Consider the following 25,493-nt stretch of genomic DNA (forward strand, 5'->3'; position numbering starts at 1 on the left):
TATACTATTGGCTCCAAGCCTTACCTCCACCTCTAAAATTACAACACATTCAGAAGAAAATGCCAAACATTTGTGACAGCCAAGATTATATATTTGATTGCCACTCATTTCAGTTACTGTAATTTCAGCTGTACTGTTAAGGTGGAGGATGATGATGATGATAGTAATATCATAGATGACTGGCTTAATAAACAAAAAAGGAAGTTCATTTCAAAATTAATGTTAAATATTCCATTTTGTTTATCTTCTTTCTCCTCATATTATAAAAATGTAGACAGTCAATAAATTGCATAAGTTTAGAATAAGTACAGTGTTACTGCTTTCAGGCAGATACTTTATACCAATAAAACAGTTTGCACTTTTGATGAGTCACAATATGTTGAAAATAAAATTTTCTCAGTCTTTTAAAAGAACAGTCATATTATGGATTGTCTTGTACTATACAAGGTGCTACAAAAAGTATGTGGACATGTGTCCGGAAATGCTTACTTTCCATGTTAGAGCTCATTTTATTACTTCTCTTCAAATCACATTAATCATGGAATGGAAACACACAGCAACAGAATGTACCAGCGTGACTTCAAACACTTTGTTACAGGAAATGTTCAAAATGTCCTCCGTTAGCGAGGATACACATCCACCCTCCGTCGCATGGAATCCCTGATGCAGCCCTGGAGAATGGCGTATTGTATCACAGCCGTCCACAATACGAGCACGAAGAGTCTCTACATTTGGTACCGGGGTTGCGTAGACAAGAACTTTCAAATGCCCCCATAAATGAAAGTCAAGAGGGTTGAGGTCAGGAGAGTGTGGAGGCCACGGAATTGGTCCGCCTCTACCAATCCATCGGTCACCGAATCTGTTGTTGAGAAGCGTACGAACACTTCGACTGAAATGTGCAGGAGCTCCATCGTGCATGACCCACATGTTGTGTCGTACTTGTAAAGGCACATGTTCTAGCAGCACAGGTAGAGTATCCAGTATGAAATCATGTCAACGTGCTCCATTGAGCGTAGGTGGAAGAACATGGGGTCCAATCAAGACATCACCAACAATGCCTGCCCAAACGTTCACAGAAAATCTGTGTTGATGACGTGATTGCACAATTGCGTGCGGATTCTCATCAGCCAACACGTGTTGATTGTGAAAATTTACAATTTGATCACGTTGGAATGAAGCCTCATCCATAAAGAGAACATTTGCACTGAAATGAGGAGTGACACATTGTTGGATGAACCATTCGCAGAAGTGTACCCGTGGAGGCCAATCAGCTGCTGATAGTGCCTACACACGCTGTACATGGTACGGAAACAACTGGTTCTCCCGTAGCACTCTCCATACAGTGACATGGTCAACGTTACCTTGTACAGCAGCAACTTCTATGATGCTACATTAGGGTTATCGTCAACTGCACGAAGAATTGCCTCATCCATTGAAGGTGTCATCGTCGTTCTAGGTCTTCCCCAGTCGCGAATCATAGGCTGGAATGTTCCATGCTCCCTAAGACGCCGATCAATTGCTTCGAACGTCTTCCTGTCAGGACACCTTCGTTCTGGAAATCTGTCTCGATACAAACGTACCGCGCCACGGCTATTGCCCCGTGCTAATCCATACATCAAATGGGCATCTGCCAACTCCGCATTTTTAAACATTGCACTGATTGCAAAACCACATTTGTGATGAAAACTAACCTGTTGATGCTACGTACTGTTGTGCTTGATGCTAGTACTGTAGAGCAATGAGTTGCATGTCAACACAAGCACCGAAGTCAATATTACCTTCCTTCAATTGGGCAAACTGGCGGTGAATCGAGCAAGTACAGTACATACTGACGAAACTAAAATGAGCTCTAACATGGAAATTAAGTGTTTATGGACACATGTACACATAACATCTTTTCTTTATTTGTGTGTGAGGAATGTTTCCTGAAAATTTGGCCGTACTTTTTTGTAACACCCTGTATACCACGAATAGATAGATCTTACGGTTGTTGTCTCGTAAAAATTTCTAAAATATTCTAAATGCTTACAAATAACATTGCCAAAAGTGTGTCTACTTCTAGAAGTAACTATGGACTGTCCACACAAATTAAAATGTTCTCATGTTCCAAATGAAGATATATTGTGAAAAAGATGCAATGTGTCAGTGAGATACATTCTCACGATTTTCTAGCAAAGTACAACGTACTGTAATTGGTACAGTTAAACATTGATCACTGAGCTGCTAATGGCAGTCATAAAGTATTACTGTAATTTTTGGTGTCTTGTAACATTTCACAAGTTAGGTGGAACCCTGATTAAGGCATTATACTTGTATATGGAAGGAGCAGACCTCAAATGCCAATCTGGCTATTTATCTCAGTCTTTCTGTACTTCTTTTAAGCATCTGACAACTATAGGGTTCTTCCTTCAGTATGATTGCAGCAAATTTCCTCCTCCTCCTCCTCTCCATCTGTACCTACTTGAGATAGTGCTTGGGTCTTAAGGAAATCAATAGGGCATTAAGATCTAACATTTCCTCCATTATTTGAGCCTTTCATACCCATAGTATAAAAGCTTGTGGGGTTAAAAAGCAAAGTAAAAAGTTTGGAGATATTCCCCAACATTTGCTAAGTGCCCCGAAACATTACAAAAGAATGGCTGTCACTGTAAAAATTTCTGAGACAAAGGCACTGGATCATTTACAGTAAAAATAAACAACAGTGTTCTTAACAGATCACAGCATAAAATAATTTCCAGTATATTTATTTGGAGCTACTTTGTCAGATGCTGATAAGGGAACATAAAGAATGAGATGTTTGAATGTAATTTAAACATGTCAGGAGTACGGGATAGAAAACACAGACTGATAGGGGCAAGAAAAGCTTTCCTAAAAAAGAGAAATGCATTAACATCACATAGAAATTAAAGGTTAGATAGTCTTTTCTGAATGAAGTGTAACATTATATGGAAACATGGAAAATAAACAAGAGTGTGATATAATTCTGTTCAAATGGCTATAAATATGAGATTGAGTGTGACCAGTCAATCTTTTCTAAATTTACTGCTTCAGATGAAAAGTGCTTTACCCAAATTCTACATAATAAGAGGTGGTTCTGATGTGACAGAGCACACACATTCAGCCAGTACACAAAATTACTTGAAATTATCTGTCCCTTGCCATATTGATCCCTTCACTTACAATTGCTTCATCATCTCTCTTCATGCGGTTAAAGTTTTCATATTTGGTTCCTCTTTTACATACTTTCCCCAGTTGTATTAACATATATTGGAAGTCAGAATCACTTTTATTCATAGTGCTGTAAAGGTTTCTAGGGGGATGCCTGTTGAAGTAATTCGTGTATTTCAATCAAAGTGGGAGGTCAAAATGACTTCTGACAACTTTTCACTTGAGACAGTGTTTTAATTTCTACTAATTGAAACATCGATAAAGATGTATCAGTAATTTTCATAATACATTGCCTAGATAAAATCAGTTACAGTTTTGTAATCCTCTGATCGAATGGCATCATTTAATGTATGTCATGAAACTTTTTCCAGTGATTTTTGTTTTTATATGTATTTAACTCTTTACACACCTTTCAAACTGATTCCATCAAAATATCATAAATGAAATTTCCATGCAGCCAGAACTGACAGTTTGAGAGATTCCTAATGTCATTTAAATTCACTGAATTATCTTTGTGGTTAACCATCAAAATAATTTAAATTTACGAAAAACATAATTTGATCATAAAACATGCCATAATTGTCACATGACTTGTCTGCCTGCATGGGAGGGATGCCACTGGCCTTGAGAATAAAAGCAGAAGCTTCACCCAAACAGGGTGTGGGTGTCATGCTAGCAGTAGCTGTTATGTGGGTGGTGGTTGTGTTGAGAGTCATGACAGATTTGTTTCTTTTTATAAGATAGTGCTGCATTCTTTTTATCTATGATCAGTGTGGCAACTCTGACTCCCAGGGGCAGCAACAGATTTCGGTCATTCCGTGCATCAATGTCATGTTGTTTATGGACAGTACAGTAATAATCAAGATCACGCAACGTATTTATGAAGCCGTGCAGCTTCACTCTGAACAGAAATGAGTACAAGCTACTACATTATTTACATACTACTGTTTCCAGAACTTGATTCTGTTTCCAGAACTTGATGAACACCTTGGAGGACTTCTCTTTGCTGGTGATGAAGCAATGCAAGTAGAGGTGAGGTTGTGGCCCCATCAACAAAGTCAGACTTTCTACAGTGATAGTATCAACAAACGGTCTGTCGTCAGGGGAAATGTGTTTGTCACCAGGGTGACTGTTGAGAAATAAATAAATATATATACATGAAGAATAAAGATGTAGAATGTTAATAAAGTATGTTTTACTTAAAAATCTTTGAGTTTCACATAAATTTGGAGGCACTATCATCTCTACATGTGTAGAGTTTTTTCTGTACTGTGGCAAGGTATAGCTTTTCTAATTACAATGTAGGTGCATGTGTGTGTGTAAAAAATTACTCCAATACTTCTACATGTATCTTGGTGTTCTAGAGTGCTTCTTATATAGTGTATGTGAATTAATAACATTGTTGACAAGTACTATAAATAGTAAAATTATTTCAAACTCATGTGAGTGCTATTATATGTGGTCATATGATGGAAAAGAGAATTTGTGACATTGTACATCATTTCTTATTTTATTCAGGTTCTACTTTTCTCTTGACTGTCATTAGCAGAGTACGCTTGTAACTGTAAGATATATGTTTTTCAGGTGGTGAAACACATTTCGGCCACAACAGAAAATGGCTGGTTTGCTGCACATCTGACAAATTTACTTTTCCTTTCATCGTTACATCCAGTTCAAGGAAGTTTTCAACGGAAGTGAGTATCTTTTCTACAACATAATAATTTGGAGCCTTGTTGATCATAAAATGGGAATTAATGTTGCAGCTTACGCGCGCGCGCGCGCGCGCGCACACACACACACACACACACACACACACACACAATAGTTCAGGGATGTAGTGGATTCACAGCCAACATTTTATAACTCGATATTAAAAATATTTATATATTTATATTCTTCAATTTCAAACAGAAATAAAGAGTAGGTTTTAACAGCTTGTCGATACTAGAAGAGACCTTTGTAGTCATCCATTAAAACTAATGCAATTTTTATTGTCTGCCTGTGTGCAATGTGCAAGTGCTCGGTGCTTGCGCAGTAACTTTGTCTATAAATTTTGTGGAGAAGTTTAGTGCCATCAGCATCTAAAGCCTGGTTTACATCAGAGCAAACGGAAAGTAACAGAAACAAACAAGCATCAACAGAACAATCTCCCATATAGAAACAGTAGGCATGCACCAGTTAAGAGCATTGTTCACTTTAAAACTTAATTTGCATGCCTTCCACATTGAGGATGGCTTTTGCAGATGGAATGGTTTGCTGAAAAGCTTGTAATTATAATAAAAGAATTAGGTAAGTTGGTGCTTCTGGTGGATGAGAGGTTTACAGTACAATTTAATAAAAGCTGAGTTGGTTGGAAATTGATGAATTAATTTGCATTCCTCTTCAGGTGATGAGGAGGAATATATACATATTGTTTTAACTTGCTTCTTTCAAATGGAAAATTCAGACACCCACATTTTTCATTCTCTTTTTCTATATCACTTACTTGCTTCACCACTGTTTGTCTGTAATTGTTTTTTGTAAGGACCAGTTTACTTGCCATACACAATAATCTTACTTATTTTTCACTGTTCTGCATTGCAAGTAACTTCCATTAAAAGTATGAAACTGAGGAGCTCATTTCAACATAAAAAATCTCTGGTTTTATTTTTTGTTTGCAAAGGTGTAAGTGCTTGGTGAATCAGTACAAAGGATCATAGGCAACAGCTAGTAAGTTGTTTGATTCTCTTCTGTTTAATATAAACTTTCTTAAAATAAACTAAGGTTTATTTTTTTTATTTTCTTGGTTTTATTCTTTGTAGCACATTGTTTCATTTCTGTTGGTTTGTGCCTGCAGTGCCACAGTTACGTAATTTTAGCAATGTATAGCTGAATGCTTTGGGTTTAATGGTCTTCCTATGTGTAGTGCAGTAATGCTTAATCTTAAGTGGTCAGTGCTTACTCAGAAACTTGTGTTTTGTTTGCAGGGAAAAGTGTAGGTAATGTTACCATTGTCTTAAAGGCTCCAGGATTCATTTGGTTTCTTGTTTTCCTGCTTTTTGAGTAATATAGCTTTGTGGTGCCATGCCACCTATAGCTTCAAAGTCAGGTATTTCAATATTTTGTTGTGGCAGTGTCATAGTCTAGTTCATCTCAGATAGGTTAGGTTAGTACATCTTCTGTGCTATAGTTTCCAAGAAGGGTCATGGGACAGAGCTCCATTATTATTGGCCTATAGCACTGACATCAATCTGTAGTAGAATTATGGAATATGTTTTATGTTAATGTATTACGGCACTTTTGGAGCAGGAAACACTCTTTTATAACAATCTAAATGAACTCCACAAACAGATATCTTGTGAAACTAGTTCACTCAGTTCGTCCTTGAGATCCATAGCATTGTAGACAACGGCACTGAGGTTGATGCCGTGTTCCTTGACTGCAGGAAAGCATATGCCATTGTCCTGCACTACCATTTCATGAAAAATTATGAGCCTATAAATACTGGACCAGATTTTTGACTGAGTTCGGAACTTCTTTGAAGGTATAACTGAACACGTCACTCTTAATGGAACAAATTCAAATTCAGCAAATATAAAAGTTATTTCAGGAGGGTTCCAAGGAAGTGTATTCGCAATATATACACAAGGTCTGAATCGCTAATGATGGCAACTGTCTATTCACAGATTACAAAAACAGATAGATACTTAAAAGTTTTACTTCCTTCGAAGTAATTACCAGCACTTTGAACAACCTGTTCCGAGCAATGTGGATGTCATATGATATCTTTAGCAGCTCCAGTTGTGTTAGTAGTTCAAGAGAAGCATTCTGTTGCCCAACAGATGTCTGTAACAGTTATGAAGTCAGTGCAATGAAGTGCTTCCCTTAATTTAGAAATAAAATTGAAGTCACAAGGGCTTAAGTCCGGGGAATGTGATTGGTGGTACAGCATTTCCCAGCCCACCAGTCAAACAAATCAGTCTCAACTTTTGCTATACGTGCCCAAGCATTGTCCTGCGAAATTGTGGCTGAGTCCTGCAGGAAGTGTCTACGTTTTTCTATAAGATGGTAGCAGGGTGTGTTCCAAAAATGAACAGCATAGAGAAAGAAGTAGTGGCAGTTTCTGCTGGACTTGCCCATCACTTGCAAAACAATGCTTGGACTCATATGGTACAAGTTGTAATGGATTGGTTTGATCGATTGGGCTGGGATGCGCTGTATTACCCACCACACTCCCTGGGCTTAAGCCCTTGCAGCTCCAACTTGAATCCTAAATTAAAGAAAGCACTTTATGGCATTTGGTTCAGAACTGTTAGAGATTCATTGGGGAATAAACCACTACACTCAAACTATCAACACAGCAAATTCCACTCCCCCCCACTACGGGGGGGGGGGGGGGTGCTTGTTCTGCACCTGTCTTGAAACAGTAACTACTGTGAAATTCTCAGGAGTAACAATCTGCAATGCCCTAAAGTGGAATGACCACATAAAGCTGATGCCAGGCTGAGATTCATAGGAAGAATGTAATTCATCCACAAATCAATGATAGATGCTACAAGAGAAGTGTTGTGCATCACAGCGAGATTTACTATTGATATTCCAAGATACTATGTTCCAATGGAGTCTGGAAATATGTTACTTCCCCCTGCATGTCTCCTAAATGACCACAACAGAAAGTTAGACATAGTAGAGCTGATACAAAGGTTTACAGTCAGTCATTCTTACTATATACTATTTGCAAATGGAACAGGAAAGATGGGAATACATAGTGATACCACAAGTATCCTTTGCCACATTCTGTAAGATAGCTTGTGGAATATAAATGTAGACGTAGATGGCATCCCTAGTTGATATAGAATGCACCAAGCACAGCCAACAGAAAATTGTAGTTCGTCTTGTCATGACGGACACATGCCATCTAAGTTCAGAGGTCCTCCTCAATTTCCATAGGCAGCAGGCTGATCTGGCAAACACAGCAAGCTTTGTGCACAAGGTGGAAATGTAGCCCATAAGTCGAAGCATTGTTGCCAGTATTTATCACAGCCTCTTGCTTGGAGCAAAGTGGAGGGCAGGTCCAGACAATTCTGTGACACACTGCTGGAAAGTTTTTGGCTTCCAGTAGCTAGCCAAGCATATTTGATTCCTTTTAGTATGTTAGGTGTGTACTGCAATCAGGAAGGGGCTACTTCTATTGCAGAGTATGTTTCATGTTACGTCCTATTGGAACATATGAATGTCAGTAGTTGAGCCATGTATATTGCCATATTGGCACATAGAACTGTATCATACGTAGTGTAGTTGTTACAGATGCGAAACAAAACAAACAAACAAACAAAAATGGATGAATCTAAGTACACAGCTGAAAAGAATTAGAGGAACATGTGTATTAAAGTCAGGTAAGTTATTCAAACTATGGAAAATCCAGGATGAAATGTAACAGTATTATGAAAAGGATAATAACAGAGTTGCCAAGTCGCAGATAGGCACAACAGAGACTGTCACAAAATGAGCTTTCGAACTACAAGGCTTCTGTCAAAAATAGCAACCCCCCCCCCCCCCCCCACACACACACACACACACACACACACACACACACACACACACACACACACGCTAGATCACACTCTCTGGCAGCTGAAGCCAAACTGTCAGCAGCAGTGCATGATAGGAGAGGCAGTCAGGTGGGGGTGAGGAGGAGGCCAGAGCAGGAAGGGGGAGAGATAGTATGGTAGGGTAGGGTAGGGTTGGGGACGGTAAAGTGTTGCTAATGGGAGTGTGCAGAGATGACGCAGAGAGAGGGTAGGTCAGCTGGTGCAGTCAGGAGTTTAGATGGTGGGCAGGAGAGGGGAGGGGGCTAACAGAAAAGGAGAGAAGTAAAGAGACTAGGTCCATTGGTGGAATAGTGGAAAAGAAAGCCGTGTAGTTCAGAAATGGGAACAGTGAAGGGGCTAGATGGATAAGGAAAAATACTAACAAAGGTTGAGGCCAGGAGGGTTGTGGGAATGTAGAATATATTGCAGGGAGAGGTCACACCTGCAAAATTCAGAAAGCTGGTATTTGTGGGAAGGTTGCAGGTGGCATAGGCTATGAATCAGCCATTGAAATGAAGAACATTGTGTCGGGCGGTGTGCTCAGCAACAGGGTGGTTCAGTTGTTTCTTGGCAACAGTTTGTCAGTGGCCATTCATGTGGACAGACAGCTTGTTGGTCATGATGCCAATGTGGAGTGCAGCAAAGTGGTTGTAGATCACATGACTGGTTTCACAGATAGCCCAGCCTTTGATGGGATAGGTGATATTTGTAACCAGACTGGAGTACATAGTGGCAGTGGTGGTGGTGGTGGTGGGAGGAGGATGTATGGAACAGGTCTTGCATCTACGTCTTTTGCAGGGACATGACTCATGATGCAAAGGGATTGGGAGCTGAGGTTGTATAGGAATGGACGAGGATTTTGTGTAGGTTAAGTGGGTGGTGGAATACCCATGGTGGGTGGGGTAGGAAGGATAGTGGGCCGGCCGCGGTGGTCTCGCGGTTCAAGGCGCTCAGTCCGGAACCACGCGACTGCTACGGTCGCAGGTTCGAATCCTGCCTCGGGTATGGATGTGTGTGATGTCCTTAGGTTAGTTAGGTTTAAGTAGTTCTAAGTTCTACGGGACTGATGACCACAGATGTTAAGTCCCATAGTGCTCAGAGCCATTTGAACCATTTGAAGGATAGTGGGTAGGACATTTCTCATTTCAGGTCACGGCTAGAGGTAGTCGAAACCCTGCTGGAGAATGTAATTCAGTTGCTCCATTCCTGAGTGCTCCTCTGTGGCCGGGCAGTGGGACTTCAGGAGGTGGTGGGCGACTGGAAAGATGAGGCATGGGAGATCTGTAAATGCCTCAGTGAGAACCTTTGGTATATTTTGATAGGGACTGCTCATTACTGCAGAACAATTGCCATGGGTGGCTAGGCTGTGTGGAAGGCCGTCTTGGCATTGAGTGGGTGGCAACTGTCGAAGTGAAGGTACTGCTGGTGGTTGGAAGGTTTGATATGAACAGAGGTACTGATATAGCCATCTTTGAGGTGGAGGTCAACATTGAGGAAGGTGGCATGGTGCGTTTGGTAGGCCCAGGTAAAGTGAATGGGGGAGAAGGTGTTCTGGGATGTGCCTACAGATTTGAGAAGAGACTGGAGATCCTGCTGCTAAATGGAGGTAATCAGATTATAATAGGGGACCTCAATGCACATGTTGGCACAGACAGGAAAGGATTCGAGGAGATAATGGGACCAGAGGGCTGGGGGAACCGAAATAGAGAAGGAAAATTGTTGCTGGAATTCTGCAAGAGGAATGGGCTGGCGATCGCAAATACCTGGTACAAGAAGAGAAGTAGCCACAAAATAACTTGGTACAGTGGAGACTGGTCCCAAACTTCAGTAGTAGACTATGTACTAGTGTATAGGCAGATGATGAGCAGCCTCACAGATGTTAAGGTCATTCCATCTGAGGCCTTAGACAGTGACCATCGGCTGTTGGTAGCCACCCTGAGAGAGAAAAAAGATAGGAGGGCAACAGATATACAGGAGAAAAGGTTGAAGACATGGATGCTGAAAGAGGATGAACGGAAGACCCAGTACCAGACACTGATCAGGAAGAAGCTGCCAAAGGAAGGTCAGAGAACAGTGGAAGAAGAATGGGGAGATTTTAAGAGGGCTCTAGTTGAGGCAGCTGAGACTGTGTGCGGAAGAACTAGCACAAAGAGGAGAAGTAAGGAAACTCCATGGTGGAACAACATATGTAAAGAGGCAGTACTTCGAAAGAACAAAGCCTTCAGAGAATGGTTCCAGACCCGAACAGAGGAAGCTAGGGTAAAATATAAGGAAAGCAAGAAAGCGGCACAGACCATAGTAAGGGCGGAGAAGAAGAAGTGGATGGAAAAATGGACAAGAATGTTAGAAGAGGACAGTGAAGGAAACAAAAAAGTACTTTACACCATGGTAAGAAATAAGAGGAATGACAGAAGCGAGTGCCTGAGGACCATGGATAATAATGGAAGAGTTGTGGAGGAAATGCATGAGCTCAAAAAGATTTGGAAGGAGTACTTTGAAGATTTGTTGAATGCCGCCAAGCGGGTAACTAACAGTGATGGAGAGCCTAAGGCAGCAGACGATTATAATAGTGGGGAAACTGATGATCTAACTTGGAATGAAGTGGAAGAAGCCATAAAGAGGATGAAAGGGGGCAAGGCACCAGGTTGGGACGAAGTAACAGTGGATATGATACGAGCAGCAGGAGAAGTAGGAACCCAGTGGCTATACAGAGTGCTGAGGGTGGTGTGGAAGGAGAACAGAATTCCTGAGGATTGGAAGAAAGGAATTATAGTCCCAGTCTTCAAGAAAGGGGATAAAAGGAGATGTGAGAACTACAGAGGAATCACCCTGCTATGCCACTGTGGAAAAATCTATGAAAAGATCCTGGAGAAGAGAATAAGAAGCAGTATTGAAAGTAGACTGCAAGAGGAGCAGTATGGTTTCAGACCGGGAAGATCAACAACGGACCTTATATTTGCGGTAAGGCAACTGCAGGAAAGGCACTATGAGTACGGGAAGGACTTAATCATGGCCTTTTTAGATATTGAGAAGGCGTATGACAGTATCTATAGGGACAAGCTCTGGGATGTGCTGAACGCAAAAGGGATAGATGAAGAGATAACACGAAAAGTCAGAAAAATGTATGAGGGAAGTGAGAGTTGTGTGAAAGTGGGGAGGGAACGTACTGCATGGTTCAAGCTGGAAAATGGGCTGCGACAGGGAAGTGCACTTTCGCCTTTATTGTTTATTATTGTTATGGATGAAATCCTACAGCAAGTATCAGATGCAATTGGAGATCATAAAATGAAAGCAGTGCTTTTTGCCGATGACCTGATGTTATGGGGAAATTGCGAGAAGGAGGTGCAAGAGCAGTTAGATGTATGGGAGGCAATGGCAGCACAATATGGAATGCATTTCTCTGCAAAGAAAAGTGAAATAATTGTCACAACAAGGAAGAAGAATAGGCCAAATGTGGATATAACTTGTGGAGGGAAAAAACTACAAGTGGTAGAGAACTTCAAGTACCTGGGAAGCATGATTGAAAGTAAGGGGGGAAACGTGATGGAAATAAATGAAAGGTGCAGAAAAGCAGGGCAGTTCTACAAATGCATTAGGGGGCTTATTTGGAGCAAGGAGGTGCCACAGAAATCCAAGGGAATTATATACCGAACCTACTTTGTCCCCATATTGGCATACGGAAGTGAGACATGGGTAATGCACAAAAGCGACAAAAGTAGAATACAGGCTAGTGAAATGAAGTTCCAGAGGAGCAGGTTGAGTGTAACAAGACGAGACAGATTGCGAAATGTGTATGTGAGGGAAAGACTAAAGGAGGAACCAGTACAGGACAGGATAGAAAAATCAAGACTGCAGTGGTATGGACACATGAAGAGAATGGATGAGGGAAGAATTCCAAAGAGGATGTTTGATCTGCAACTGGAGGGGAAGAGGCCCAGAGGAAGACCAAGAGATAGATGGGTGAAGGGATTGAAGGAATGTGTGATGAGAAGAGGAGAGAACTGGACGAAGGTGGAAGAGGGGGAATGGTGGAAAGACAGAACACGATGGAGAGGCTTGTGTTCCCGACAGACCCAGCCAGTGGCTGGAAACTGTCCAAGATGATGATGATGATGACTGGAGATCCTGCTGGATTTTTGTAATGGGGTCACTGTGGCAGGGTTTGAAGGTGGATGAATCTGAGAGGTTCAGGAGGAATGTGGATAGGTTCTCCTCCCCAGATCCAGGTCATGAAAATATCATCAATGAATCTGAAAACCGTGTGAGGGTTTTGGGATTCTGGGTGTTTAGGAAGGATTCCTCTAGATGGCCCGTGAATAGGTTGGCATAGGATGGTGCTGTGTGGATACCCATAGCCATACATCGGATTTGTTTGTAGGTAATGCCTACAGAGGAGAAGCAATTGTGGGTGACGATATAGTTGGTCATGGCGACTAGGAAAGAGTTTGTAGGTTTGGAATCCGTCAGGCATTCGGAAATGTAGTGTTCGCTAGCAGTAAGGCCATGGGCATTAGGGATGTTAGTGTAAAGGGAGGTAGAATCAATAGTGGTGAGCAGGACACCGTATGGTAAAAGAAGAGGAGCAGTGGAGTGTCAGTGGAAGAAATGGTTGGTATCTTTTATATAGGAGAGTAGGTTGTGGGTAATAGGCTGAAGGTGTTGGTCGAAGAGAGCAGAGATTTTCTCAGTGGGGGCACAGTAACTGACCACTATGGGGCATTCTGGGTGGTTGTGTTTATGGACTTCAGGAAGCATGTAGAAGGTAGGAGTGCAGGGGGTAGTAGGTGTGAGGGAAGAAAGGATTCCGGGAAGAGGTTCTGGGATGGGCCTACAGATTTGAGAAGAGACTGGAGATCCTGCTGTATTTCTGTAATGGCGTCACTGTGGCAGGGTTTGTAGGTGGATGAAATGACAGCTGGCAGAGTCCTTCTGACAGATATTTCTTATGGTTAAAAACAACAGTGGTGGAGCCTTTGCCAGCAGGTAGTATCATAAGGTTGGTATCAGTTTTTAGGTGGGGAATTGTAGTTATTTCTGTGGTTATACGGTTAGTTTGCACGTTGAGGGATTTGGGGAATGATGGTCAGAGAAGGTTTGAGGTTAAGAAATTGTGGAGAGTTAATGGAGTGATTTGGGAGCAGTGGGGGGTGGATCACAGTTGGATGGAAGAGTGAAATGGGTTAGGCAGGGTTGAACATTGGTCTCTGGTTGTCTGATTGGTAGGGTTGGTGGCAAAAAAGTGTTTCCACTGTAGGGATCAGGAGAAGGAGAGAAGGTCTTTAACAAGTCTTGCATGACTGAATTTGGGAGTGGGGCAAAAGGTGAGGCCTTTGGAAAGGGCGGTTTTCTGTGGGGCCAAGGCTTTTGGAGGAAAGGTTCAGGACTGTGTTTCGGGTCTGTTTAGGTTCTGAATTCTGTGTGGTGATTATGGATGGAGTTTTGGAGGGTGGGGTATATGTAATAGGTATGCAAGACAGGGTTTGTCAGCTATGAGGAGACGTGGTTGAGGTTTGGAGGTTTTGTAAAGGTGGTGGACAATGGTAGCCCAGGGCAGGAATAGGAAATCAGCGGGGTGGAGAGCTTTTTGAGGTGGCTACATCAGTACCTCTGTTTACATCAAACCTACCAACCACCAGCAATATCTCTGCTTAGACAACTGCTACCCATTCCATACCAGGAAGTCTCTTTCATACAGCCTAGCAACCTATGTCTGTCACATCTGCAGTGACAAAATATCCCTCTCAAAATATACTGAGGGTCTCACTGAGGCCTATAAAACTAAACTGAACTAAACTCTGCCTGAACAGGCCATGAAGGCCCAGTGGTACCAACCGGCCGCTGTGTCATCCTCCCGACAGGCATCGTTGGATGCAGGTGTAGAGGTGCATGTGGTCAGCACACTGCTCCCCAGGCCATATGTCAGTTCACGAGACAGAGTCGCTACTTCTCAATCAAGTAGCTCCTCAGTTTGCCTCACAAGGGCTGAGTGCACCCCACCTGCCAACCTAATTACCCTCCCAACCTTGTTCAAAAACGGATCTTCTGAGCCTTATCTTTACAGTCACCCATTACCTCCCAAAGTCCCATTTCTGGCCACAGAGCAGCATTCCCCTTGTGACTCAGTACCAACCAGAACTGGAGCAACTGAATTGAGGCATGTACTACCCACTATCCTTCCCACACATCCACGGTGGTATTCCAATACCTACTGAGCCTACACATTATCCTCATACATCCCTATACAAACCCTGCTCCCAACCCCTTGCCTCATGGGTCATATCTCTGTAATAGACATAGATGCAAGACCTTTCCCATGCAAGACCTTTCCCATGCATCCTCCCACCACCACCTACTCAAGTTCGGTCACAAACATCACCTATCCCATCAAAGGCTGGGCTATCTGTGAAACCAGTCATATGATCTACAGGCTAAGCTGCAACCACTGTGCTGCATTCTACATGGGTGTGACAGCCAATGTTTATCGGCATGAATGGCCATCAACAATCTGTGACCAAGAAACAATTGGACCACCCTGTTGCCGAGCATGCTGCCCAGCAGGACGTACTTCATTTCAGTGAATACTTCACAGCCTGTTCCACCTGGATCCTTCCCACCAACACCAGCTTTTCTGAACTGTGCAGGTGGGAACTCTCCCTGCAATACATCCTATGTTCCTGTAACCATCCTGGCATCAACCTTCATTAGTCAAGAGTCTCTTCTGTGCTCCCATTGCCACACTACACAGCCATCTGGTCCAACAAAGCAACCCATTGTTTCACTTATCTCCTTTTCCCTACCCCACTCCCCTCTCTTTGCCCCGCCCTCTGTCTAACATTCCGACCGTACCAGCTGCCCTACCCTGTCTCCACCTCATCCCTGCGCACTCCCACTAGCAGCACTTTACCATCCTCCAACCCTACCCTGCTATCCCTCCCCCTCCCAGCCACTAGCCACCTCCTTACCCCCACTCGGTTTCCTTTCCCATCATGTGCTGTTGCTCGTAGTCTGGGAGCGGTGGCAAAGTGATTGGAATAACAATAATTCTGATGTGATAAAATAGCACACCCGTTGCCTTAAAAAGCAATTTTTAACATAACTAGGATGCTACTTCTTCACATCAGCATTCTTCAAAAAAGATGATGAAACTGATGAACAAAAATCTAAATGGCAAGATTGGTCTTTGCGCTGGGCAGGGACGTGTTAGAGAAATACTAACATAATCAGCACTCAACGCTACCAACAGAAACTGCAACGTTTAAGTTCACAGTACAGTTTTGACACTATGAGTGCTAGTTTGCTGGCATTTGCAGAAATGAAAAAACAGTGAAGTCGACTTGAAGTGTTCCTGACAAATCTGATATGTGATGAAATCAAACGACAGACAAATCAGTTACCGTTGTTAGCAAAATGGTTATTGCCAAGCATGTACATGTATAGTTTTCCGTTCATTTCTTGCTCTAAAGGGGATAAGCAGGCTGCTAGCTTGTTATGTACAGGATATGTAATAATAAATCAGTACTTAAATATACAGCTCTAAAACTGGCAGTATATTTACAATGTGTAGCTGATTGATTATTTATCTCCCCCCCCCCCCCCCCCCCCCTCTGTCAACAGTTCTAGTATCAAACATCAAACGTTGATTAAATGTGACAGTTAGAAGTATAGATTCTTGTGCAACTTTGGGAACTTCCATTGAGAAAAGAGTTAGATAAGAAGTTGATACAATGGCTGGTGAAGAGGCAAAGTTCCAGGTGCTACCAAAAGAAAAACTTTAATGTAGAAATTACTGTTTGTAGTTTACAAAATTAATTAACTTTAATGTAAAAATTACTGTTTGTAGTTTACAAAATTAATTTCCTGTGCTTCATACTATACATTTACCACCTTATCCCAACAAAAATACAGCGTCATGTCTTCTTTGCCATGTTTGAGTGCAATAAATTATCTGTTGTGACCAAAATTTTCATTGCGGGGATGTAATAGCGTACCAGAACACTGTTAGATGTCTTTGAATCGCACAGCAGACCATTCTTTTTCAGTTTAGTGTACCTGAGTTTTGAACTACCTATTTTCCAACCTCAGTTACTAGCTTGAATTATTGCTTTGTTACATAATAGGGCCCAGAAATTTCAGATAAAGTGCAACTGCTACAAACTCTGAACTTACTGTTCCATTTTCTGAATGTGAGCAGGTATCTGCTATTAGATAAGTATTTACCCCCTACCACTTCACTAAATGCTCCTCAGTATGTTTCATATGAGTTGAACATTTGCTCTTACTTTTATTTGATTGCTGTTTGTATTTGTGCATGTGCAGGTTCTCATGACTGGGTGCCCTCACCTGGAATCCTAAGACCAACGAGTCTTTCCTCATTGCCTGTGCTTAACACCTCCCCTGTTTATTTAATTTTGTTTGTTTCTTTCTTTCTTCAGTTCAGTGACAATATTTTTACCATTTATTTGTCATTCCTGTCTGTGTCTTTGAATAAAATTGTATGCTTCTCTCCATGTTTCACTAACACATTTATATCTAAATACACTCCATTAGCATTTATCATCATAATATTCGGATAAATGTCACACTAAATTTATTCCGATTAAGTTTTATTGACTGTGCCTGCAAGCTCATAAGGCACAGTTCCCACTAAGGCAATATGATTTGCAATGCGCATAGAACAACAGTTGAAGGGCTTAACTGGTTTACATTGGGATGACAATGGTAAGTCTCATATCATAGCTTAACAGTTAACTGGTTCTCTTTTTTGCAATTTACCCATAGTTACAGTGATACTTTCAAGTTAATAAAAAAACCACTGTACATATTTTGAAAAGTTTTCAATGGAAAATGTAGTTGCTGACCAGTTTATGCTTTTTCAGTCATAGATTGCTACATACGAAATGTAGCTAACATATCGAAACTGTTTTTAACACCAGGAGGATAGCCATACCTCCTTCCAGTCGCGAGTAAGTAGGTGATATACATTGGAAGTTGTTCAAGATGTGTTTGGCAGTGACAAGTCACATGTGAAGCTATTGCTGCTTGTTATGTGAAGCTACCTCTTGTTTTTCATGTTTGTAAGCTGCTGATACAAGTTGAAATGTCCACTTGCACATTTGCTTTCAATCTGGGAAGACCGGCTCCTGTCCAGAGTTTACCATACTCTGCTACATCATCGATGGTGACTGATCTCACTTCAAATCTCGCAACATTTCTTCTAACTGAATCATATACCTCTTTCCAAAACTGAATAGTCGTAGAAATACTATCCTAGTTTTATTAAATTGTAACCATTATTTATATACATACCACATTTAGTAAAATCAAACAATGGAAAATTGAGGATGGAATACAACAGTATTATGAAAAGGGAAGTTGCTACTCACCATATAGTGGAAATGCTGATTCACATAGACTCCACAAAAAGGCTATTACAAATAAGCTTTTGGCCAACAAGGCCTTTGTCAAAAGTAGACTGCTGCTGCTGCTGCTACTACTGCTACTACTACTACTACTACTACTATTATTACACGCGTACGCGCGCACACACACACACACACACACACACACACACACACACACACAGGCCTTGTGGGATCAAAGCTTATTTGTGACAGTCTTTTTGTTGTGTCTATCTGCGACTTAGCATCACTGCCATATGGTGAGTAGCAATTTTCTATGTTATATAAAGCATCGCACTAGGAGGTCTTCCTAAAAATAAAGCTTTCAAAGTGGTGTTTTTAACATCACTGAAGCACTTGGACCAACTTACCTTACTGTAATGAGTAGCTTCTCAGCAGGAGAAATAGCAAGTTCAAAACTTGTGTCTTGCTTCGTTGTGTGTCCTGCTTTGATAGAGTAGCAGATACTAGTTGCTCCAAAAAGCGGGAACTGTGTGGACTCATTCGCTAAGTTAATGAAATTTGTGTTCATGTTGAGAGCTCACCAAAAATCATAGCCAAACTGTTTGAAATTTAAAGTGTTGTAATCTGCACCCAGTACTTCCTTTTCTTCTTCTTTTTTCTGAGCTTAAAATGATAAGCCACAATAATTTCATCTTCAGAAGAGTTCATGATTGCAACTGAGGCAGAAACATGATTCATGCTGTCTTGTTGCCTGCCCTAGTGGGAAAACACGTGTCACACAGATAAGTATTGTGTCGCACAACATTAATTGCAGTGTGTTGTATCACATACTGCATCACATCAGTAGGAACTGCACCTAAAACTTCTCACATAATACTGATTCTTGCTCATGACAGGAATTCAAGAAGCCCCATTAGGCAGTGGTGGACAATGCCACAATTTCCAAAGAAAATTAAAAAATAATTTTAGGTGTTTGTTTGTACAAACAATTAATAATAAGAGAATATGCTGCTGGTTTACATGTTTTCCAGCCCTTGATGTTAATATCTTTCCTTCTGCAGTTTAAAGAGTAAGCATCTGATTTCCGACTCCTTCCTACTTACATATTTAACAGTTATCCTTTGAAGATAAGATTTCTGACCATTATTGAGTACAAAACATTTGTGATTAATTAATGAATTTCTTTAGCTAAGCATGTGATGTACTTGAATTGCAATCACTAATTCGAGTCTTGTTTAGTAGCATACCTTTTTAAGTTGCAGTTTTATTCACAAATGAAAATGTTAGTTAACAAATGTTGAATCATAATATTGTAATAAAAATAATATCTTATATTTAATTATTGGTTATGTGAAAATAAATTAAAATTCGGTACCGATATGAGTAAAGCCTTTCTTTTTTTAATTAGGTTGAATGAAAAAAGTATTTGATTTTTCTATTTGAAGTGTCAAATTTTTGTGCCAAATTTTAATTTTTTGTGAACTCTCACATTTTCATGCAAATTAATAATTAAAGGATTTATTTTATTAAACTGATGCCATGCTTGTAAATTAATATTTCCATTTTTAAATACATATAGAATCCAAAAACAGTATAAAGTAATCTATTAGTGAAATTCAGACCAGTGACTTTGTGCACTCAATCTGAGTACACTTCCTACTGAGCTCCTAATAAATTTGTTAACAGATTAAAAATGTACTTACCAGCACTTTGGACTCTTCTAATCTTCAAATGGTTTCTTGAGAATTGTATCATACTGCTATAGGAAATTGATGTCCAGGCACTGACCTTCAAAACATATAAGTATGAAGAAAATTGGAGGAAGCTATTCCGGGCCATGCCACAAGATCCCCTAGTTAGATGTCCATGAACAAAAACATTAATTCTGTAATTAGTTTAAGCTTAACACTAGAACATTTAACTTTCTCTTTAGTAACTAAGCATTTTGCATCAACTAATGATGCTAAGCGTAAAATATGAGCCTATTTAAATTTTATTAGTGTACATCAAAAGATATGAGTAAAATACACACACTTATTATTCTGAAAGAATGAAGTTTGTGAGGACAGTTAAAAGTATATCTTGAATTTTCGTTCTTCAGTTGGTGCTTGCTGAGAATTCTGAGTTAATTCATAATGTGAATTTAGAACAATAGTGAGAATTTGCCATATGTATAGTGAATAAATATTGTTGTACCTGAGATTGTGTAAGATGGCATAGCAGCAGAGGTTGTCCTGGAATGCACAAGGCTTGAGTTAAAATTTTGATCGTGCATTTTAATGTGTGACTGCAAAGATTCATACCTAACTCCTAAGACCTCAAGTCTCTCAATCCAAATTATACAAAAAACTGAAGGGTATTGTTTATAGTGTTGCTATGGATTATATTATATTATGTAAAGGTATTGCTCATGCTCTTATGTCATTCTTACATATTGTGTGTCCACAGAATACCAAGCAGCCTACACGAACAGCTACTGCTAGAGTATGGTGCATTATTAATGAGCCATCAGTCACTGTGGCAGGTTGGGGTTAGTTACTTAGACCACTGTAAAACATATGGACGTCACTACCTGGAACTTTTGCTGTCACACGTTCCAATTGCCAATGAATCCAAAGCTCTTCTTGTTGTCCAGGTTGCAAGGAAACGAGGGCTCTTTAAAATAGGTTTGTATTCCATATTAGAAAATCTGAAAAAATATGCAGAATTGGTTATTGTAGTTATCTCACTGGATTCTTTTGTGTGTGTACATCCTCACTATTTCAACTAATTTGACCAAGTGATTCACATCCAGTTCTTTGATCCTCCGTTAAACTTAAGATCTGTGCCAAATTAAACTGTAGTGAATGTTTTACTGTCCTCTGAGACACATACCCTTACAAAATCCTACATGTACTACAATACTACTTTCCATATCACTAGATTCATAACTGGGTTCATCACTTAAATTTCACACTTTTATTTTACCATTTTAAATTTGAAAAATTTGAGCATCTGTGTACTGTTACCATTCAAAAATATTTTTCATGTCAGGTCTAGTTATCCAGCCAGCTTTTACCATTAATAGGTTTCACTGTGCACAATTGTATACAGTGTGTGGCAACAAAAAAGTATTGGCGCATGTCAGCATTCATTAATAGCTCTCTTCTTTGAAAATTTAAACAATGAATCAAAGGTACTTTTCAATTGCAGAAGAAAAGTTGCTACTCACCATATAGCAGAGATGCTGAGTCGTGATAGGCACAATAAAAAGATTCACACAATTAAGACCTTTGTCAGCAGTACGCGCGCGCGCACACACACACACACACACGCGCGCACATACGTACGTCTGCAGTCTCAGAGAGCTGAAACTACACTGTGAGCAACAGCACCAGCGCATGATGGGAGTGGCGACTGGGTGGGGGTAAGGAGGAGGCTGGTGCGGAGAGGGGGAGGGGTAGTATGGTGGGAGTGGTGGACAGTGACGTGTTGTACTTTAGACGGAGGGCAGAAGAGAAGGTGCAGAGGGGGGAAGGGGTAAGTAGCGGAAAGGAGAGAAATTAAAAGACTGGGTGTGGCGGTGAAATGACGGCTGTCTAGTGCTGGAATGGAAACAGGAGGGGGCTATATGGGTGAGGACAGTGACTAACGAAGGTTGAGGCTAGGAGGGTTACGGGAACATAGGATGTATTGCAGGGAAAGTTCCCATCTGCCCAAATCAGAAAAGCTGATGTTGTTGGGAAGGGTCCATATGGCATAGGCTGTGAAGCAGTTATTGAGATGAGTGATGTCATGTTTGGCAGCGTGTTCAGAAACAGGGTGGTCCACTTGTTTCTTGGCCACAGTTTGTCAGTGGCCATTCATGCAGACAGACAGCTTGTTGGTTGTCATGTCTACGTAGAATGCAGCTCAGTGGTTGCAGCTTAGCTTGTAAATCACATGACTGGTTTCACAGGTAGCCCTGCCTTTGATGGGATAGGTGATTTTCGTGACCGGACTGGAGTAGGTGGTGGTAGGAGGATGTATGGGACAGGTCTTGCATCTAGGTCTATTACAGGGTATGAGCCATGAGGTAAGGGGGTTGGGAGCAGGGGTTGTGTAAGGATGGATGAGTATATTGTATAGGTTTGAGGGGGGGGGGGGGGGGGGAGAGGCACTCATATATCATATATGCACTGAACACAGTGTCATCTGCTGGCGAAGACTGACTACAGTGGATGTAGCTACAGATCAAGGCAAGTAGATTTCAGTTGACACAGCTACTCCTGTCAACCACCATTTGTTGTGTGTTCATTGTAACGTTCATCTAGCATTGCTTTAGAGATTGAAGTGTTTTATGTTGTTAGCTTTTTCTTTCTAGTAGAAGTTTGGTGGTTTCTGTCCCCATTTAAAGATGGAAAATATCACAAAAAGAGAGAGAACATCTTTTCATTGGAAGAGGATGTAAAATTCTCAAGACATTAAGTTCATAGAGGAACACGCATTGCTTTAACACAGATTTTAAGGAAACATGTGTCTATGCTGAACACCGTCAAAAACAGACTGTATTTTGGAAAATCCAAATAACAGTGGACCAAATTCAAAACATGCAGTGCTAGGAAAAATTGCAAAAAACTGGTTTTAGACAGCAGGTTTCCAACACCCCCATTAATGTCATGATGATGTATGAAAAGGCACTGCAGTTGGCAAATATGCTTGGTATTGAGGAATACTTTGCATCTGACGGATGGATCAAAAGATTGAAGAAGTAGTATATTGTGATGTACAAAATTGTATGTCGTGAAGAAGGCAATGTAGGCATGAAAACCATTGGTGAATGCCAGAGAGGGTAGATGACAAGACCTTCTACATTAATATAAATCGAAGAACATTTTCAACATAAATGAAGCTAGTATCTTGGTTCAGCATACTTACGTACAAAACACTTGCCTTTAAAGGCACAAATTGTCATGGGGGAAATGGCAAAGTGCATTTTAAGTAGTGCTAGACGTATATGCTTATAGCTTTGAAAAATTAAATAGTTTGTGTTTGGCAAATAAAAATGCAGTGTTTTAAAAAAGTAAAATAATTGCCAACAAACTCCAGTGCCAAATATTGGTGACAACGTTGTCACTATTGAAAGCACATCTTTGAAGATGTGATTGACATTCATACCCAGGAAAACTGTAACAGTGCAAGAAGTGCTGCTGAGGATGATGGTGAGATTCTTCCTATTGCAGATGTAAATGCAGAAGTGAAGACAATAGGAAAATATATTTGTGATGTATATGTGAAAGCTTTCCATTGTGTCATTGTGTATATGATCTGGAAAACAATATTGAAGAAAAAAAAAAATCGCCAAAAAATTAAAGCAACTCATCATTTTGGATCTTTGTGTTAAAAAGTAGGAACTGATGTACCTATTTGTTAATTGTGTCACATTTATGTAAGACTATCCAAATTAAAGGCTTTTATAATAAATAAAATGGCTTATTAATGTTTTATGGATTATATGCTTAAACGGTTAATAAGTATCGTGTGGTTAGGAACACGTTTTTTCCCATTCTAATATATTGCCTGCTGGATAATATTTGTGAGTATTTTCCTTCTCAAAACTCCACAGAAATAATTTGTATAATAACTACAGAGTGTAAAGAGTATAACAGATTCAAATACTTTTTTTTTTTTTTTTCAGTGTCATCTGTTAGCAGAGTGATGGTGCGTTGGTGGTTAAGATTGGGAAGATGGGGAGCAGCATTGACATGGGCTCTGCGGTCACAAGATTCTAAAATGGCATCATATCTTGCTGATCAGTACCTACAAGAATATTGTGCAAAGGGATCATTTTCATCTATTGACATACTTGAAAATCTGGGATCAAGCATGCTACTAAGTGACCGTCTAACATTCCTTGGTCAGTAAAGTGTGTGTATTATATAACATAAAGTTCAGTTGCTTATTCAGTAATTGGTTGTTGAAGTAACAGTCAAATCACCAGCAAATAATTTTTATTCTAGTTGACTGTAAAGTGTCACCCAACAGTAACGTCTCATGGACCTTCAAAGAAAACTACAAATACGGGTATATATGAACAAATATTACAAACAGCAGTATTTCTGTTACGTGAACCAATTTGCCCTCAAACACCATTTGTTAATCAGTTTAATCAGCAGGGAACATCATTTTGTATACAAATTTTTTATACAACTAAAACACTGCAGACAAGTTACTGTTAACCATAAAATTAATGACCTTTAATCCCAATTGATAGTCTGAAAAACTAAATGTGGATTGCATGATATCAGTGATTAAACAGTTCAGTAATTTTTTCAATACTCCGATAAGTTATGAAAATTATGTAGGCTCTTCTCTTACTGACCATGGAATTTGGCTGTTTTTACAAAATCGGTTTTTTCTACAGTGTGTGTGTGCGCACATGTACTACAATACTACTTTCCATATCACTAGTTTCATAACTGGGTTCATCACTTAAATTTCACACTTTTATTTTACCATTTTAAATTTGAAAAATTTGAGCATCTTTGTACTGTTACCAGTCAAAAATATTTTTCATGTCAGGTCTAGTTATCCAGCCAGCTTACTGACCATGGAATTTGGCTGTTTTTACAAAATCGGTTTTTTCTACAGAGTGCGTGCGTGCGTGCGTGCCCACACACACACACACACACACACACACACACACTGTAGAAAAAACCGATTTTGTAAAAACAGCCAAATTCCATGGTCAGTAAGAGAAGAGCCTACATAATTTTCGTAACTAATCAGAGTATTGAAAAAATTACTGAACTGTTTAATCACTGATATCATGCAATCCACATTTAGTTTTTCAGACTATCAATTGGGATTAAAGGTCATTAATTTTATGGTTAACAGTGACTTGTCTGCAGTGTTTTAGTTGTATAAAAAATTTGTATACAAAATGATGTTCCCTGCTGATTAAACTGATTAACAAATGGTGTTTGAGGGCAAATTGGTTCACGTAACAGAAATACTGCTGTTTGTAATATTTGTTCATATATACCCGTATTTGTGCGCGCATGCCTGAAAATGGTAATGTAACCACTCTGCAGACTGAATTTAGGTCTCCGGCTTGTTGTTAAGCTACCCTCATTCGCTGTGTCAATGCTAACCACAAGATGTTTGTTTCCCTTATGTGGACAAGGAAGTGCTGATGATATTTTGATTCAGCACCACTCATCAATGAACAAACACAAGATCCTACTGATACTCTGCAGATCATTAACAGAGCCAATAGGTCATTAGTCCTCTTACTGAGTATGTTTAATTCAAACTAAAATATTCACAGAATCACGTATACATGCTTTCTGACAACGATTATTTTGTGTGTTATCAAACCTAATCTAAAATATTACTATCAGCTGGAGCCTTGAAGGCTCAGCGTAAACTCCGG

At 40.2% G+C, this 25,493-nt stretch overlaps 1 protein-coding gene across 2 annotated transcripts in view; it reads left to right on the top strand.

The window, feature by feature from the left end:
- Positions 1 to 25,493, top strand: part of LOC124777981 (nuclear pore complex protein Nup85) — a 135,201-nt gene that overhangs the window by 77,909 nt on the left and 31,799 nt on the right. For both annotated transcript variants that reach the window (XM_047253548.1, XM_047253549.1), the window contains exons 8-10: positions 4,753 to 4,862; positions 20,549 to 20,766; positions 23,757 to 23,975. In XM_047253548.1, the coding sequence (XP_047109504.1) occupies positions 4,753 to 4,862; positions 20,549 to 20,766; positions 23,757 to 23,975 (547 nt within the window). The remainder of the gene's footprint in view (positions 1 to 4,752; positions 4,863 to 20,548; positions 20,767 to 23,756; positions 23,976 to 25,493) is intronic.

Source organism: Schistocerca piceifrons, chromosome 2 (genome assembly GCF_021461385.2).
Source record: "Schistocerca piceifrons isolate TAMUIC-IGC-003096 chromosome 2, iqSchPice1.1, whole genome shotgun sequence".
Classification (NCBI taxonomy): Eukaryota; Metazoa; Arthropoda; class Insecta; order Orthoptera; family Acrididae; genus Schistocerca; species Schistocerca piceifrons.